Source organism: Epinephelus lanceolatus, chromosome 17 (genome assembly GCF_041903045.1).
Source record: "Epinephelus lanceolatus isolate andai-2023 chromosome 17, ASM4190304v1, whole genome shotgun sequence".
In the NCBI taxonomy this organism is placed as follows: Eukaryota; Metazoa; Chordata; class Actinopteri; order Perciformes; family Serranidae; genus Epinephelus; species Epinephelus lanceolatus.
This window is the reverse complement of record NC_135750.1, coordinates 11325381-11343032: the sequence shown is the minus strand read 5'-3', so window position 1 is coordinate 11343032 and position 17652 is coordinate 11325381. Positions and strand designations below refer to the sequence as shown.

Here is a 17652-nt window from a genome sequence, read left to right as displayed (position 1 = left end):
GTGGCCTATTTTAATATTACAAATCTTTCTCATCATGCATAGACTGACCTGTCTCTTCATTTAGATTGACATATAAATGCTTTGTATGCTGATCTCTCATTGTTTTCACCTTCCTACTGACAGCCATATTAGACTTTATTAGGTTATTTGCCAGTTATCTGCCATGGTGCTTTGGTACATGACAATAAACATAGTAAGAGAACATTTCAAAAAAAGAAACGAGTGACTAAGTCTAGAAACATAAATATAGAATATAAAAATGTACAGTATAAACAGCTATGAGTATAAATACTCTGGGGTGAATTAAGGATGATTGGTATAGTTTTTTTTTTTCCTCCTTCTGTAAGATTTCTTGCCATCAATTAAAACAAATTATACATTTCTGTAATACTGAAGATGTTACCTATCCATTTAAGGAGGAAGAAAGTTGTATCATATTCCAATTAGGCATGAAAAACCCTTTTAACTAAACTAACCCCAAACCCCTTTTTTGTATCATGTTTTTTGTATCTGTTCATCATTATGAATTAAGACTCCATGTACATTTCTGTTAAAAATGTATTGCTGAAGTCCGTCCACATCTCATGCAATAGAAAGCTGTATTTCCTCACTCTCACAACAGCCCCCTCCCTCCCACATCCTCCCTTAATTCTCTCCCACCAAATTTCATTGAACACATTTAATTGATTTTTAAAATTTATTAGCACCGTCCCATTCACCCAAAGCATATCTGTGTAAATGGGACAAAATAAAAACAGCTTAATTCCTAAAACAGACACAAGATATAGAAACATTTTTACTGATTTATAATCAGTAGGTTTGTGCAGTATAGGAGCTATGACAATTTTATGACCTTATGATTAAAACTGGCTAAAGCTCGTGTCACTTTACTCGCCTCGTGCACTGCAGGGTCAACTTCCTGTTTGAATCTTGCCCCATCCACCTACATGATGTCACACTTATGATGAGGCATGCAGTTTTGATTGTGTGGTTTCACAGCTAAGACGTTTTTTTTCTACTTATCAGTTGAGAAAATAAACCCTGTATAGTTTTACTATCCCAATTGACCTTATGTCCCAATAACCCTGAATTCACCCTATAATATTTGCTTTAACATTAAAGAGCTGCACAATTTTGGGCAGGAATGTGCAAAATTATCTATTGATGTGTCCATGATGCTTGATCGGAAGATCTAGACAGTTTTAGGGAATAAAAATGAACCTTTATAACCAGATGAAAGGCTTCACACTTGCCTCTACCCAAGACATAACACTTGTATTTACATGCTGCATTTGGAAACTGAATGAGGCTGCATTGAATATACGGATCCAGGATTTTGAAGGTTTTTTTGTTTCTAGCGATGCAATCAGTCAATGCATTTGTTGTGATGGTAAAATTAAGGAGATTTAAGCTTTGCATTGATCTTGGAGGGAGTGACTGACATTTGAACGTCTCTGTCACACACCGGATGAGCACCCTTCCCTTCCTCCTCTCGGCCGGGTTGGTGTGTCTTCCTTCCGGCTTGCCGAAGAAAGTTGAGGGAGGTTCAGCGGCAACTGGGCTTTTACATAATGGACAGCCAGGGAAGGAAAGTGGTGGTCTGTGATAATGGGACCGGGGTAAGTTTGCTGCTTTGGCCCGACACGCTCTCAAACCGTGGCTCGCTTTGAACGGAGCCGTTATGTCGAGCGATTTGCTGAAACAGGAAGTGGGGCTGTCAGCGTCCAAGCTAGCTAGCGTTAACTGGGTGGGTAGCTAGCTAGCTTGTTAGCCTGCTAATTTTCATTCATCCGGACCCGACACGGAAACGGCACGTAGGGTGGGTGTAAATGTCGGGGTAAAAGCTGAATACACAGCTCTGGCTAAACCTCCCACAGTAGTACAACCCCCCCCCAAAATTAAGGCAGACGAGTAACTACCAATTTGCTACCACTGGTTACTAAGCTAAAGCAGCTAGCTAGCCTGCTAATTTGCTGTTAGCATCCAACAGCTGGCTGTCTGGTTTATACTGTCTGGCAGCTGCGTCGGTCATGTCTGTGATTTGTCTTGCAAACAATGCAGTGTCTGCAGATTCAGTATTTGTCTTGCACATTTGATTTAACTATCAAGGCTAACGTTAGTTTTTTTGTCAGCTAGGTGTAACGGTAGTTAGGCCGTGTCAGGTTAATGAACCACCTTTATGTTTTCCTGTTCAGCAGCAACTTCCCGGATAGAAATGTCACCTAAGTTGGAGTTAGTCAGGTCTTTGTGTCGTGGAAAGACTACACCGCATACTTTATTTCTCTCATGCACCCGTCCTCAATCAGCTTTGTTTTAACATGTCCTTACTGGATAGACGAGGGCTTTTGACGGTTTGACAGATACTCGAGGAAATTCTAGGTGTGTCATGAGAAACATTACGAAACAGGCTTCAGTACTGGCAAATAACAACCGACCACCAGCCCAATGTAGGTCACATCTGCACCACATGTTTTTGTGTGGTACTTTTGTCACAACCTAGCTGGTTGGTTAAATAGTCCATTGGGGGGGGGGGGGGGGGGGGGGGGGTGTTAAGGTGCTGCAACAGCACAAGGACAGGAACAGGTGCAGATGAAAAGAGAGGTGAAAAATAAAAGAGGTATGTATGACTAATGTAAGAGTAGAAGTAAAAATAAGGCCATTACAAAAGTGACACAGAGGTGTCAATATTGGCAAGGAGTCTAGTGTTATTTAAACAGCCTACACCAGATTAATATGTAATGGGGCTGCATTAAACAATTGTTTTCATTGTCGATTAATCTGTCAATTATTTTCTCGATTATTCGATTAGTTGTTTGGTCTAAAATGTCCTTCAGTGTTTCCCAGTGCCCAAGATGACTTTCCCTAAATGTTTTGTTTTGTCCACAACCCAGGCATATTCAGTTTACTGTCACAGTGGAGGAATGAAGCCAGAAAATATTCACATTTAAGAAGCTGGTATAAAGAGTAGAGGTAAAAATATGAACTATACCAGACCAATAAGACAAAGACACAAAAGTGACATCATGGTATGAGTAATAGCAACAAGTCTAGTGCTATGTAAGCAGTCTGCACTAAAATAATATGTAATGGGGTTGCAACTAACAGTTATTTTTAGTGGTGATTAATCTGTCGATTAGTTGTTTAGTCTATAAAATGTTGGAAAATGATGACAAATGTCCTTCAGTGATTCCCAAAGCCCAACATGACTTTCCCTAAATGTTTTGTTTTGTCTACACCCCAAATATATTCAGTTTACTCTCATAAAGGAGGAAAGATACCAGGAAATAATCACATTTACAAACCAATAAATACTCAAAAAATACTCAAATTGTCAATTTAGTTGGTGAATAATTGACAGCTAATCAATTAATTGTTGCAGTTTTAATGTACTGTGATTAAGTTGAGATTCCTTTGTTGTCTGTATTAATATAGAAAAATAGAAATATATCCTGTGTAAATGGTCATTGTAGTGTTTTTCTAGTCTTAGTGAACACTCAGAGCCTTACATCACAAGCCATAATTCACCCATTGAAACACACATTAATATACTGGTGGCAGAGGTCACCATGCAAGACGCCACCTGCTCATCATGACCATAACTAGCGCTAATTATTCACACACACAATTACACACCAATGGCACATCACAAGTGCCCAAGGCCCCAGTATAACATATTAACACCATAGTATAGTAAGATGTAGGACAGTGTAGTATGAGGTATAGTGTTATTGTTATAATGATATTAGGCTGGTGTATTTAGGGGATTTTCAATCTGCTGTGGTTTGTTGACGGAATGAGCAGTTTCTACCTCATCCAGCATACAACATAAACTTTGCTGATCTGTTCTTTTGTTAAGGAGTTACTCATTGCACACAGGTTTCTTTTAGTTTGCCATGACTTCCTCTCTAAACCTTGTCAGCAGTCAAAGAGGATGTCGGCTCAGCATGCTACTGACTAATAAGGCTTTTTTGAGATACGACTTTTTCAAGAGCTGCATGCAGAGCTAGAAAAGAAATTGCCCTGTGTCAGGGTTGAATTGAGAAGTCAGGAGGAAGTGAGAGGAGTCTGAACCACAGCCACATGTCACCAGCACATTTTTAGAGCTCTGATGCATGCTGTTTCACATCATAGTCCACTGTAAAATCTGACAGTTGAACTTTTCTTCACGCTCCTACCAAGCACATGCAGCTGCAAAACAAGGAGACAGACAACTCTGAATTGTTTGTTTTACTCGTAAATTTCACAGTCTTCCCCTAAAACTCACCATGGGAGTTGAACTGGTTCTGTGAGATGGTTATTCAAACAGCAGCTGATTCCAATTACATTGCAGACAGAATCGGGTCACCTCACCAGTTGTTTTTCGTGAAATTTATTTAACCAAATTCCTTTGTTGGGGAATTACAGAAATGATTTGTGTGGACTTGATTCTCAAATTTTACTTTAATCAATAAAACCCCGCCTGGCAGATCATCCTTGAATCTACCCATTGACCCTAGCAGTTTGGAAAAAAGTCTTAGGTCAGATTCTTTAATGTAAAAAATCTCTTAGTATTGGTTTAGATTATCATAGTCCTTAATTCTTTAAAAAACATTTTGATGAATGACTTGTGTCAGTATCAGTCAACCCCATCATACTAACATTCAAGATCTGAGGTATACATTTCTATCACTGTGATGGAGGCTAAAGCAGGCACTAGCTGCAGATGTTCACACACATACACAGAGGTTCTGGCGTGGTGACGTCGGTGGTTACATTTTTATCTCCGTCTAAATGCTAATTAAGCCCACTGTTATCAGCAGGATGACTGGGACATTGTCTGGCTGTATTGCACAGTTTATCTCATCAGTGCTCAAATGTATTTCCTCACATCACTTCCTCTGTGCTCTGCTTTTCTTGTCTCTCTCCTCTAGTTTGTCAAGTGCGGCTATGCAGGCTCCAATTTCCCAGAGCACATCTTCCCTGCGCTTGTTGGGAGGCCCATCATTCGCTCGACAGCCAAAGTCGGAAACATTGTGATCAAGGTAGGAAATGGTCCACGTGATGTTGCTGTTGAGTCATTTGACCAGAAAGTCTTGATTTCAAGGGCAAGACCTGGTCAGGAAACCGCAGATGAGACAAAAATATTATCTGCAAACGAGTAAAAAAGCAAGATATGAAATCACACACAATGGAGCAAATCAGTTTCTGATATAAGCACAAAATCAAAGCCATAGACTGTCTAATTCCCGTCTAAAAATCTGTTATAGACTCATGGTGAGCTCCAGTAAGAATGTCATTCAGTTCTCAAATCTGTTAGATAACAGAATCAATCCTCCAACTATAGCTCTACCAGCTTGTTTTAGACATCCTCCCAATATAAACAAGAGTATCTCTAGTGTATTCCTGCAAATATGAAGTCTTTGAATACTGTGATTTTGGTAATGATCAGCTGTTTTGGCAGCAGAGGTCTAAATGTCAGATGGTTTCCCATTATTTTAGCATGAAACCTATCTTTATCTTTCTCCTGTTCTTCCCAATTTTTGGTTTATTCATCTTTTTTACTTTATATCTACCTTCCTCTTCCTCCATGTTTTGTCCCCCCTGATGAAGTAGAATGCCCAGAAGATGGTAAGTTCAGGTTGGTGTGTGCCTCCTGTTCTTGCCTGCGCCAGAGAGTTGTGCCATGTTTTGATCTCAACCAAATTAAACTCTTTTTTTGTTTTGTCTTAGATGTTTGGGTTTTTTTTGTCCAGTGTCTTTTCTTCATTTGTTTTCTTTTATGCTTTTTTTACTCACACAATGATCCCATTTTTCTGCATCCCGATGAGTTGTTGTTGAGTTTGAGTGTTGGCCAAATGAGTGGCAGCAAGTCTGATAGATATACAGCCCTTACGTTAATGCACTTCTCTCTCCAGGCTCAAAAGTGTTGTAGAAATGGCTGTGATGAATCAGAGGCCAGCTGTTATCGATGGAGTGCTAAAAGAGATTTTGGACCGATTCCATTTTTCAGAGTCTGTGATCTGCTGGCGCATCCTGACAGCTACCCAAACCCCCCCACCACCCCCCCCCCCCCAATCCTGCTGCTATTTAAGGACTCAAATAATCACAACAGTTTTCAGCAAAAAAAGAACTTAAAATGTCAGCTGCAGCTACAATAAGTGGTGTTAAATGCTAAATGTTGTGTACGTATGTGCATCACAGATCTAGTTGCCTCACTGTGATGATGCCACAAACATACCTAATTTAAGTTCAGAGTATTTGCTTTAGCATCTGCGGGTGTTTCACCTTTACAAGTGCAGAGGAAGTGTCCACACTTGAGGGTGCATAGCAGACAGCTGAAAGTCGAAGACGGAAGCACATCTGTTTTTCTGTTTTTCTTTTTTCCTTTTTTTTTTTTTATTGAGACCACATGGAGGCAATGCCTGTGACTGGTACTTTGTTAATGCCAAAGCACACAGGATGAACCCATAAAATGGCTGCCTTCAGTAGGCTTTTGATGTCTCCAAGTGGAACGTGAGATGCTTGACTGTGTGGCTAACACTAAGCTCTAACCCAGCGGTTGTTTACATTGCCAGGCTGCCTTGCATGCAGCTAGTTGAATGGTGCTAAAACAAGTGGTTTACTGTAGCTAGAGGGAAACGCAAGTGTTTCCAGGTGTAGATGCATGGAAAAAGATGGCTTGTGCATGTTGGGTAACTGAGTTTTAAAGCAAAAAGCTACTTTGGGCGAGGACATTACTGCAGCTGTCGTCATCTAACAGATGACTCGGCTCGATGATCCAGTTTCTCTGAAATTATGAGACCAGCAGGCCAAGCGGGCAAATTAAAATGACTTACTTCATTACCACAAACCAATACTCAGTGCTCATCTCTACTCCCAGTGACTCTGAATGATGCAAACTGGCTTTCAGAAGTGGAGTGCAACACTGCAGAGCTTCTAAATATTTATGTCTGCTGATCTTTGACCTCTCTCGCCAGGACCTGATGGTGGGGGACGAGGCCAGCGAGCTGCGCTCCATGCTGGAAGTCAACTACCCCATGGAGAACGGCATCGTCAGGAACTGGGATGACATGAAGCACCTGTGGGACTACACCTTCGGCCCAGAGAAGCTCAACATCGACTCTCGCAACTGCAAGATCTTGCTGACCGAGCCGCCCATGAACCCCACCAAGAACCGCGAAAAAATCATTGAGGTATGTTGATGATTATTTCTGTATGTGTGCAGCTTGGAGGTAGTTTTGTAGTCTCATGTAGGGAAGGTAAAAACAACTGTTCTAACTATCTGATGTTTTCTGGCTTCTCCTGCAGGTGATGTTTGAGACCTACCAGTTTACAGGAGTCTACATTGCTATTCAAGCCGTGCTGACACTGTATGCCCAAGGTAGGGAGACAGACGTGCATGCTTTGCTCTGCAAGTTTAATCAGTTTCCTTATCACAGAGATTTTGCAGGTGTTCTATTCCAGCAAACCTGTCACCCATAAATTAGATTTCCCCTGACACCAGAATTATGTCTGTGTTATAACTGGCAAATTAATAGTAGTTGAGGAGCTCAGAGGCAGACGGCTTTTCATTTTAATAGTAGAAATATTCTTATGTGGCTGTATTTAACGACCACACCTTTGTCAAATAGTTTGTGCAAAGATTTGTTTTATGAGACGACTTGGATACCAGATATGTTTCTCTTTGTGTCAGAAAGTCACATGATTATCATTTCATAATGCTCCAGTGACAGACATGATATCCTGACATTATCCAAAGTGTTAACATGGGTTAAACCAACCTTTGTGGTGCTTCAGGCAGGATCAGATGAATTCTGAAATCATCTGAACCCACAGTGAGCCTCAGTCTGTCTCTTACACACACACACAGAGCTCTACATTATGTCTGTGTGCTGCTTTACTGTTTTGTCTCTGAGGTTATTACTAACAAGTGAGCCATTATTAGCAGTTGATTCTTAAGTTAGATGTGTTATCTTTCCAGGTTTGTATGTTTACCCAGCCAACATGGCTAACAATCAGTAGCCCAAAGCACACACTGGTTAAAACTCAGAAACAAACACACCTAGTTTGGTAGGATTGTAGATGATTAACTGTAGTGTGTGGGTTTTTTTTTTTCTTTTTCTTTTTCAGGCCTTTTGACTGGTGTGGTGGTGGACTCGGGAGATGGTGTGACACACATCTGTCCAGTGTATGAGGGCTTCAGCCTGCCGCATCTGACAAGACGTCTGGACATCGCAGGCAGGGACATCACCCGCTACCTCATCAAGGTATCAGCCATGACAGACTCTCAAATCAGATTAACAAAACACACAGTCAGTCGAGTATATACTGTATGAATGTGTCAATTTGATTGATTTAAAAATCATGTGGGTTGATCTTCCCATGGTAGATTTTAGATAATAAGACTTCACAGTGCTGCACCATTATAACATACTGTAGACCATCATTCTACTTCTAAAATACGCCTTTTAATTCATATTTTTAGGCATTTTAGTGTAGCAAATATGTTCCAGTCTAGTCTTAAAAAATGGGTTATCATCAAAATCTGGAATTTGACAGTCGTGATGCTCTTTAGAAAGGGGAAACCAGCATCACATTCTTTGTAAATTAAGTAACAGGGTCTTAATTATGAGAAGACCTGTCACTACCACTAATTCTTATTTAAATAAATATAAATATATTAATATTCTTTCTGACCTTTCTCACCTTCTTTTTGCTTTTTCTCTCCCATCATCATTTGCCCTCACATGGTGCAGTTGTTGTTGTTGAGGGGTTATGCCTTCAACCACTCTGCAGACTTTGAGACGGTGCGCATGATGAAGGAGAAGCTGTGCTACGTGGGCTACAACATCGAGCAGGAGCAGAAGCTGGCGCTGGAGACCACCGTGCTGGTGGAGTCATACACGGTATATACTTGAATTTTTTTAATTTTCAACAAAATAAAACGGGTAAATCTCACCTTAGATTTGAATTTAGCATAAAATGATTTGAATAAAAACTACCATAAGTGCACAGGTTGTTGGTACAGTCACTGGTAGTGCCTACAGATGAAGTTTAGGATGTGGCTTTTTGTACAGTTTCTAACAGCTGCGGAGCTGGTGTTTGTGGTTGTCATTTCATTAGGTGTGCCGACACAGTAACCAGTGTGAGGCCAGACTTAAAAACGAGTTGCCACCCTCATATAGATATTCTGTGCATTATTCACTCAGCTGGCATCACATAAGGGAAAAGGGAACTGGATAAACATCAGAAACATAACAACAGTGCAAACAGTTGACTTAAGACCCAAAAGAGAAGTTCTAATAGATCGCTGATGCAGTTTTTATGAACGCCAACATGTCTCCCCTTGTGTGCTTGTGGTAGCATGCCATGTCGTCCCACTTGCTGTACCTGTTTCCTGCCGTCATCTCTCTAATTAATGTGCCATAAAACAACCAAGAAAAAAAAAAGAACACCTGCGATTAAAGGACTGCAGTATATGAGCTAAATCAGAGATATGGGCACCAGAAAATCAGCCAGGACGATGATACCCTTTTGTTCTTGATCCAGTTTCACTCAGGATTCTTGAAATATTGGTGCTATCTAGCAAACCAGCCCGCTTTTTCACCAGTTTTAAGCCTAACCATTGTGAACAAGGATGCGTCAGCAAGATGGTGGATCACATTGATTATTATTATTACTTACAGATACTGTTTTTTATCCAATAAACAAGAATGGACCAACCATTAATGATAAGAGGGCAATTAGGTGCAAGATTACTTTGTCTTTCCAACTTGTAGAACGTGACGGGCACATTGATGTCGCCACAGTTTGCACTTCAGGTTGGGGAGAACCATCTGTTGTTTGGTTCCAGCTGGGAACCAACATTTTGCTTTTGAAACGTTTTTTGATGTTGTTCGAAATGCTCTGAGTGGTTTAAAATTAAGTGCGCACACGGGAGTGAAACCTGTTCCATGTTGGTGGAAAAAGGAGTATCTGAGACTGAATATGAAGATGAAGAAGGCAGAGGATGTTTTCATATTTGGGATACAAGTGTGCATTAACTGCTTTTTTTTTAGGTTGGTCATTTCTATGTACAAATGCAATATATTTTTAGCCCTCTGGGATTAGGATGAGTTTCATATTTCAGCTCAGAATAGCATTGTAGAAAAAATCACTCCCAAAGGATTTGTTACTCAGAAGTGGTAGTATTTTGAAGTAATCAAAACTTAATGGGGTAACCAAATCTGTTTCTGCGCGGAGCTAAGTAGACTACCACATGCCCCTTGTTGGATCTGTTGGCTGCCTCAGGACTGGGCAGTGCTGCTGACTAACTGTTTTCTCTGGGACTCAAACATATGGGGGTGCAGTGCTCCTCCACCAGGCTTGCTTTTCTTTCCAAGGCCCTTTTCCCTGCAGAGGGAACCACAGAATCTAAACGCAGGTCCTGAAGTCTGTGTTACTGCACGCCTTACCGAGCACATGTTGTGTCTCAGAGCTCACTGACCGTGTGTGTTTGGGTTAGTGTAGGCGACTGTGTGTGTGTAGGTGTGTGAACATGTATGTGTAAGTATCGTTTTGTGTGCCGAAACAAGGAGGGCAATGTAACTGTGGCCGAAGGGCCCTGAACTGTGCGTTACATCATTTCCTGTGCAGCCACTTTGCGGCGGTGGCTGGGCTCCACTTCCTCCCACTGCCCTCGGCTGAATGAAGCCTTTTTATAGTCACACACACATTCACTCTGCTCAGTTTGGAGTCTACACTCACTGCGCTTTAACTCGCTGAACAACATTATGCAGCAGACACACACACATTTTTCTTTTAAAAGGCTTATTGAGAAGTTATGACTTCCTTTCATACATCCCAAACAACCACTGAACAGTATCGTTCTAATTCTTAGATTCAAGATTTATGACTCTCTGTTGAGTCATACATTAAATCCTACCTCTTCAGTGGTGTCATATTTTCTTTTTTTCCATGTCTTTTCATCTCAACCCTCCCACACATCTCCAGCTGCCAGATGGTCGTGTGATCAAGGTGGGAGGAGAGCGGTTTGAGGCCCCTGAGGCTCTGTTCCAGCCCCACCTCATCAATGTGGAGGGTGTCGGAGTGGCTGAGCTCCTCTTCAACACCATCCAGGCAGCCGATATAGACACCAGGTGAGACCAGTGGAAGAGTATGGACACATTTCAGTGCCAATAAAGATACATTAGTAGACACTGTACTGAAAGTGACTGTTTCCACTCTTAAGCACATTAATACACAACATTTATAAGCCACAGATGTGCAAAATGGTGGTGTTGGCCCAGCAGAGCTCCCACTGAAGCAAAAGAGGGTTTTAGATATCAAACTAAATATTTCTTGCACACCAGAGTTCTGTATGGAAAGTATGAAAATTGATCTTTGGGTATGTAAAAGAGTGGAAATAACCAAGCAAATGTAGGTATGGAAACACAATACGTCATTATTTAATCCTGCTGTGTGAGCTGATGGGTCTGTTTTGTATAATTTATCTTTATTCACTGAGGGATGTAAATCTGCCATGTCTTGAAAGTACATTTTCAACATTTGTGGACTTTTCTCTCCTTGTGTGCTCTGCTCTCACCCTCTCTCTGTCTCCCCATCATCAGGCCTGAGTTCTACAAACACATCGTGCTATCAGGAGGATCCACCATGTACCCGGGCCTGCCGTCCCGGCTGGAGAGGGAACTCAAGCAGCTATACCTGGAGCGTGTGCTCAAGGGAGATGTGGCCAAGCTTTCGGTGAGATATCAACCCTTAATTTATGATTACACTGTTGAGTGTGTAAAGAGCATCGCAGAAGGCCTCTGAGCTAAAACTGCTCAGATGTGGTTTTCAGTATGACTTTGAAAACAGGTCATACAACATTAATTTTTAGCTCAAATTAGAACTTGATTAGTGTCAGTGGCACTGCGACCAATTCATTGTACACTCAGATGAGCTGAAGTCTGGCTTTACTGCACAAGGCCTCCCAGTTGGTGTGAATTCGTATTTCCAGCTGATTCTCTGGGTTTGTTTAAGTTGGCCTGGGCGGGGTTTCCCATTTGTGGGAGAGCAGTAAAGTGCCAGAGAGCTACAACTACTTTGGGGAGCATATTTGAGTCAGTTTAGTGTGTAAACAGTGACTGACACCTGACAGTATCTCCTTTGTCACGATGAGGTTAACTCCCTAACACTGAGAGTTCACAATAGAATAAATTAAACGCCTTGAATTATGGGCAGTTACTGCTTGAACCGTATCCATCTCAAACACATCTCTGAGGTTTAAGAGCAAAGTTTACTATCATGTTTTGTCTCAGAGTGGTGCAGTGTGCCTAGACCACCACCAGGTGGTGCTGGAGGTCAACAGACATTCATTTAACTTAAACAGAGCACTTTTAATAACAACATATGTGAGGTTCACTTCCCAATGATAAATATTTGTTTTGGAAAAATATCCCCACATCGCATTTCCACTTCAGTGTCCCAAAGACACTGATGATTTTACTCCGAACTATTTTGTAAACAAAGGTCTACAGATGACTCATGAGTTTAAAAGCAAGTCATTATGTGCTTTACTTTTCTGCCCACAACTGCAGCCGGCTTCGGTTTCTGCGACTGTTTATCTCATTTTCGAATTCAAGTCTTTATATGTAGTGATAGTGTTTTTCATATGTCCGTCATGAAAAGCAAAATGTGTGATCCCTAAATATTTTTATGCCGAATACTTCCAAGATGGCTGTTAAAAAGTTTGTCATGTATTCTCTCACAGCGGCCAGCTTGAATTCATGTTGGTTACAGTGTATTCCAGTTGATAGGGCCTCACAGTGGGGAAAAAAGTTATCAAAACATGGATAAAAATGTTGTAAACCATTCCTATCGCACATGGCAGTTGTCTGCCATTCCATATGCTATCTTCCAAACAGTCAAAATATTGCTAAATACACCACCTCATTTGTATCTTGCACCGTTTAGCTGTTTGTTTGTTGCTCGCAGCTACGTTTAGACAGCTAGCCACGTGAGCCCCAAACAGAAGCTGCGTCTTTCGCCCTATTTGGTGAAAATATGAGTGTTTGGAACATACTGAGCATACAGACGGAGAGCAGAGAAGTGCGGCAGGAGTGATTTGAGAAGTTTGTGTTGATGTTTTGATGCTTCTTCCGTCTTAGGAACTTGTCACTAAGTTTGAACTGAAGCCATCTTTCAAGCTGATTATGGGTGGAGTGTCACGTTAAAGCTGCACCAGCTAATATTTTAGATTAACAGAGCATCAAATTATTGTATGTAATGTGAAATGTGTCACTCGTGGTGACAAATCAACAGAGAATTAGTGCTCTAGTTCCTTCAGCTTTTCGAAACCTTTTAGCATCTTTAAGTTCATTGTTTTGGTTCATTCTCACCGCTCTCATTTGAGTGGTGTTGTAGAGTCCAAAGCAGAGCTAAAGGAGAGTTAATGCTGATGTACATTTATCAATTGACCCAAAAAAGGCTAAAAAATAGATGCTAATACGACTCTGTATCTGCTGGATGTTAGAATGTTGTCAGTGTTTGTTCGCATCTGCTCTATCAACTTTATAAGGTGATAATTATTTTCATCAATATTGTGTTTACAGCTTGTTTTGCCCCCATGTGGTCTAAAACATCGGCTGGTGTTAATGCAGGTGGAACGACTGCCTGTCATAATATTTATTGTCAGATTGTGTCTACATATTATATCAATATCCTCATGAAAGGATCCCATATCTCCCATATCCAGTAGTAATATGGCACTGTTCCAATGATATACATATCTGGTTTTGTTCCCTTTTTTTTTGTTCAAACACAGTTCAGTTATGATGCCATCTTTCAAGTTTGAAGTTTCAGGTGTCAACTTCAAATATTAGTCCCTCCAGCTGTTTTGTTGAGGTATAATGATGTATTGTTGCTTATGCTGGTCGAGCCAAGCTGCCTCGGGCACCGAAATTATGATAGCTGTTCTCGTGTTTGCTGTGGCAGCAATTCCAAATTTTGATTTGAATGTACAAATGCTAGCAGGGTATCTGCAGGTCTCCGAAGGTCTTTAACTTAATTTTCAGACATCATAAATATTTACCAGTCGCAACAGCTGGCATTGTTTTTCCCTCGTGATTCGTTGTCTGTGTCTGTGTGTGACACCTATTGTAGCAGGAAGTACCCGTGAAGCCATTTTGAATGTTTGTCTGTTTATATGTTTGTCTGTGGACAGATTTTGTCAATGTGATAATGTCACAATTGTGCAAGATGCAGTCAAGAAACTTTACAGGTGTGTAGTTGGAAGTAGGGGTGGTTTAAGTCACGCGTCGCTGTATCGTGGCTGGAGTGATCCCATTGCAAGATGGTCTCTTGTTTTCTCTTGGTTGCAGAAGACCAAGAGATTTTATTGACTGCAGGCTGTTGGGAAATGTTATGCACCCACAAATAAAAAGCAGGATTGTTTTGACAAACGATAGTTCAGGCAGGAGGCTGTTAAATCCTTGTTGTTGAGTTTCAGTTGGTACCATCACATGTGTCGTCAACCATGTCACTACTGCTACCTACAGTAGCTTTAAAGCTCAGTGTGTCAGGATGGGGAAATGTTGATTTTAGCGAAAATGTAGTCTGACTCTCCGGGTGTAGACTGGGGCTATAAGCCTGCCATTGGTTGGCGATCTAGGCCGGCATTCTCCCTCACATCTGCTGTCTGCGTGTCACTGTTTTAAATATCCCCTTCACTTCAAGAAACAATAAAAGTTGAGCTAACAATCTACACCCGGAAAATGGCAGGTTTTGACAAAGATTTGGATCGTGAAATAAGATGTCCCAGCTTTGTTGATTCAGTGAATTGTTGTAAAGATCTGCAATAAATAAAACAACTTGTCAACGCACCTCAAAAAGCCCTGATTGCATTTGGCAGGACTCTGGTGCCCGATGTCGATTTTCTTTTCGGTTCTTCTTCACACAGGCTTCTATAATATTCATACAATAGTCATAATAATGTTCTGCAAGAGCCACATACAGCCAGCAAATCATCTTTGCTTGTAACAGGTCCAGTGAGCTCCTTCAGAGCTGAAGTATAGTCAGGATTCACCTCTTGGGCACCGATGATCAAATAATGTCTTTTTTGTCAGTGAAAGATGAATCTCACAGTCAACATACGTCTGTTACTGTTTTTGTGGGAGTTTTCTTTGGCAGAGAATTAGCCATTTTAACATGTAAATGTTCCACCAAAACAAGTTCACCCCCAACACCGTCGCTGCATCCTGGGCTTAGAGCTGCACAAGATGATTTGTGATTGGTTTAAAAAAATATATAAATAAGCCAGAGCTTTATTTTCTCCCTATAGCAGAATGATAATCGGCGCTTCCAAATCTTTCTCTAGTGCTAACACAGCGCCGTGGAGATAGATCCGGCTGCGCAACACTTGCAAAAACTTAAATGACCTTTAATTAATTAGTTACTAGAATTATGCACATATCGGTTTCCAGGACACATTAATAAGAATTATTGTTATGTTCTGCTGGGAAGTACGAAAAACAATGTGATATAATAAGTAATCTTGGTTTTTCGTCATATTTTGGCCGGAATGGTTGTGAAACATGTTAAAATGGATTTTATGTGGTCCTAAAAAGATCTTTAAAAAGTCATGAATTTAACTGGATGAACTAGCTTTTAAGCCTCTGGATCAAATTTTGATGTTTATAACTTCCAAGTTGAGGGAAAACAAAACAATGGGACACTTTGAGCTGCAGCTTGAACTCGGCCTCAGACTGCAGGACAGCTCTTTGTTGCACAGGGCCGTCTTTTATGTCTCCGTGTCCCCTTGTCGTAGAAATTTAAGATCAGGATCGAGGATCCTCCCAGGCGAAAGCACATGGTGTTCCTGGGCGGAGCTGTGCTGGCCGACATCATGAAGGACAAGGACAACTTCTGGCTGACCCGGGAGGAGTACCAGGAGAAGGGAGTCCGCGTGCTGGAAAAACTCGGAGTCACCGTCAGATAAAGCACTGGACGGACAGACCGCACACACACACACACACACATACACACATATATATACAAACACACACATACATGACATGCACACATCTCCCCCTCGCCCACATCGCAGAGTATATATCTATTTATCCCTCTTCCTCTCTCTTTTGGCTCTGATACTCCTCAAACATCAGAGGGAATCAAGCCGTCACCTCCTCCTCTTTCCCCTCTCTGCCTCTCCTCTCTCCTGGTTTGGGATTGGCTCACACTTTTCCTCGCAAGCCCACGAGAACAAATTCCATTTTTGCAGATTTACACTGAAACCCCTCCTTTACTCAAACTACAAATTGAAAGGGTTAATGTTGCTCTGCTGGTGTACATCTGGTGGAGAAGGTTAAAACCAAGTCAGGAAATATTAACTGTGCTTGTTTACCTCCACATAGGTGTGTTGTGAGATATATTCGGCAGGTAAACCCACCAGCTACTGCAGCGAGTGTTCAGATAGTTTAGTTTCCTTCCTTTGATTCAACCTCCGGAGGGGATAAATTGATGCAAAGTTTCTCTAAAGCGTCTGTAATATCACAATCAGGGTCCACCACAAACAGCCACGGGCCGCTTTCAGCATCTGTTCCAGGTGAGCGAGAACTGATCACATTTTTATGTCAGTTTTTATAAACGATATCATGACTTTTTCTTTTCTGGGAGAGGGATTACTTTTTGTTCTGCTTTTACTTTTTTTTTTTTTTTTTTTGTTGGAGTTCAATTTATATCTTAACTTTTTTGTTTTTCATTGACTTTTTTTGTTGCTGTGCACTACTACCATTGTAAATGGAGTGTATTGTGGTAACAGAAGTTCCTCCATGTTTTTATGAAGAATTGATGGTTGATTTATAAAGGGACAAATACACAAAGGAAAGCCCCTGAGCTTGTCACCAGGTGTGTGATGGTACTTTGGGGTTTGTGGGTGGTGAGACAATGGGAGGGGTGGGGGTGTGATACTATTTGTTCGTCATCAGACAGCCTCGCCTCTGCCTCCTCTCTCTCTGTGTAAATCTCAAGCTGAATGAATGGGTGTGAGCAGTTGTAGCAATATTACAGACTGTGTCGACGCCATAGCACCTCACCCGTCGTATTCACTCAGATCCACCACAGCACGGAGGCAGTCGCAGGCTGAGGATGAGATCGATTTGAATCTGGGTGCAGCGCATCGTTAAACTGGGAATATAAAACGGTATTTTATCGACGTCGAAATACTGTTGAGACCATATTTAAGTTCTCCAGTCTTTCACTCCCAACAGTCGATTTAATGATTACTGGAGGCACTTCTATTTTGAGTATGAAAAAATGTGTATATTTTTTTTCTCTCCTCTTTCCATGAACGTCTATCCAGTGCCAAGTGCAGTTAATGTTAACTGGATCTCATGTTTTAATGTCTTTCTTTTTGTCACTGTTTTTGTTTTTATTTTCCTGTGTTGTTCATAGCATAACTGCCTAACGCTGATTTAAATAAAGAAAAGTGATTTATAAGGATGTCTCTGTGGTAGCCTCTTTTTTTTACTGCGTGATATGAGTAAGCATATGAGAGAAATGTGAAACCACAGTCAAAAGATTCACTCTGGATTTTACTCTGAATAGATGATTTAGTAAACCTGTAAACCCAGTGTAGTTCACTGAAGGGCTGCAGCTAACAATTATATTCATAACTCATTGATTTTCTTGATT

The 17652-nt window shown here is 41.1% G+C and overlaps 1 protein-coding gene across 1 annotated transcript; it reads left to right on the top strand.

The window, feature by feature from the left end:
- Positions 1 to 1469: 1469 nt before the first annotated feature.
- Positions 1470 to 17460, top strand: LOC117248156 (actin-related protein 2-B-like). Its single transcript, XM_033612914.2, has 9 exons — positions 1470 to 1619; positions 4911 to 5021; positions 6957 to 7172; positions 7288 to 7360; positions 8110 to 8246; positions 8736 to 8885; positions 10972 to 11117; positions 11589 to 11721; positions 15785 to 17460. Exons 1-9 carry the CDS (start codon positions 1572 to 1574, stop codon positions 15953 to 15955), a joined length of 1185 nt encoding a protein of 394 aa, XP_033468805.1. The 5' UTR covers positions 1470 to 1571; the 3' UTR covers positions 15956 to 17460.
- Positions 17461 to 17652: the final 192 nt, after the last annotated feature.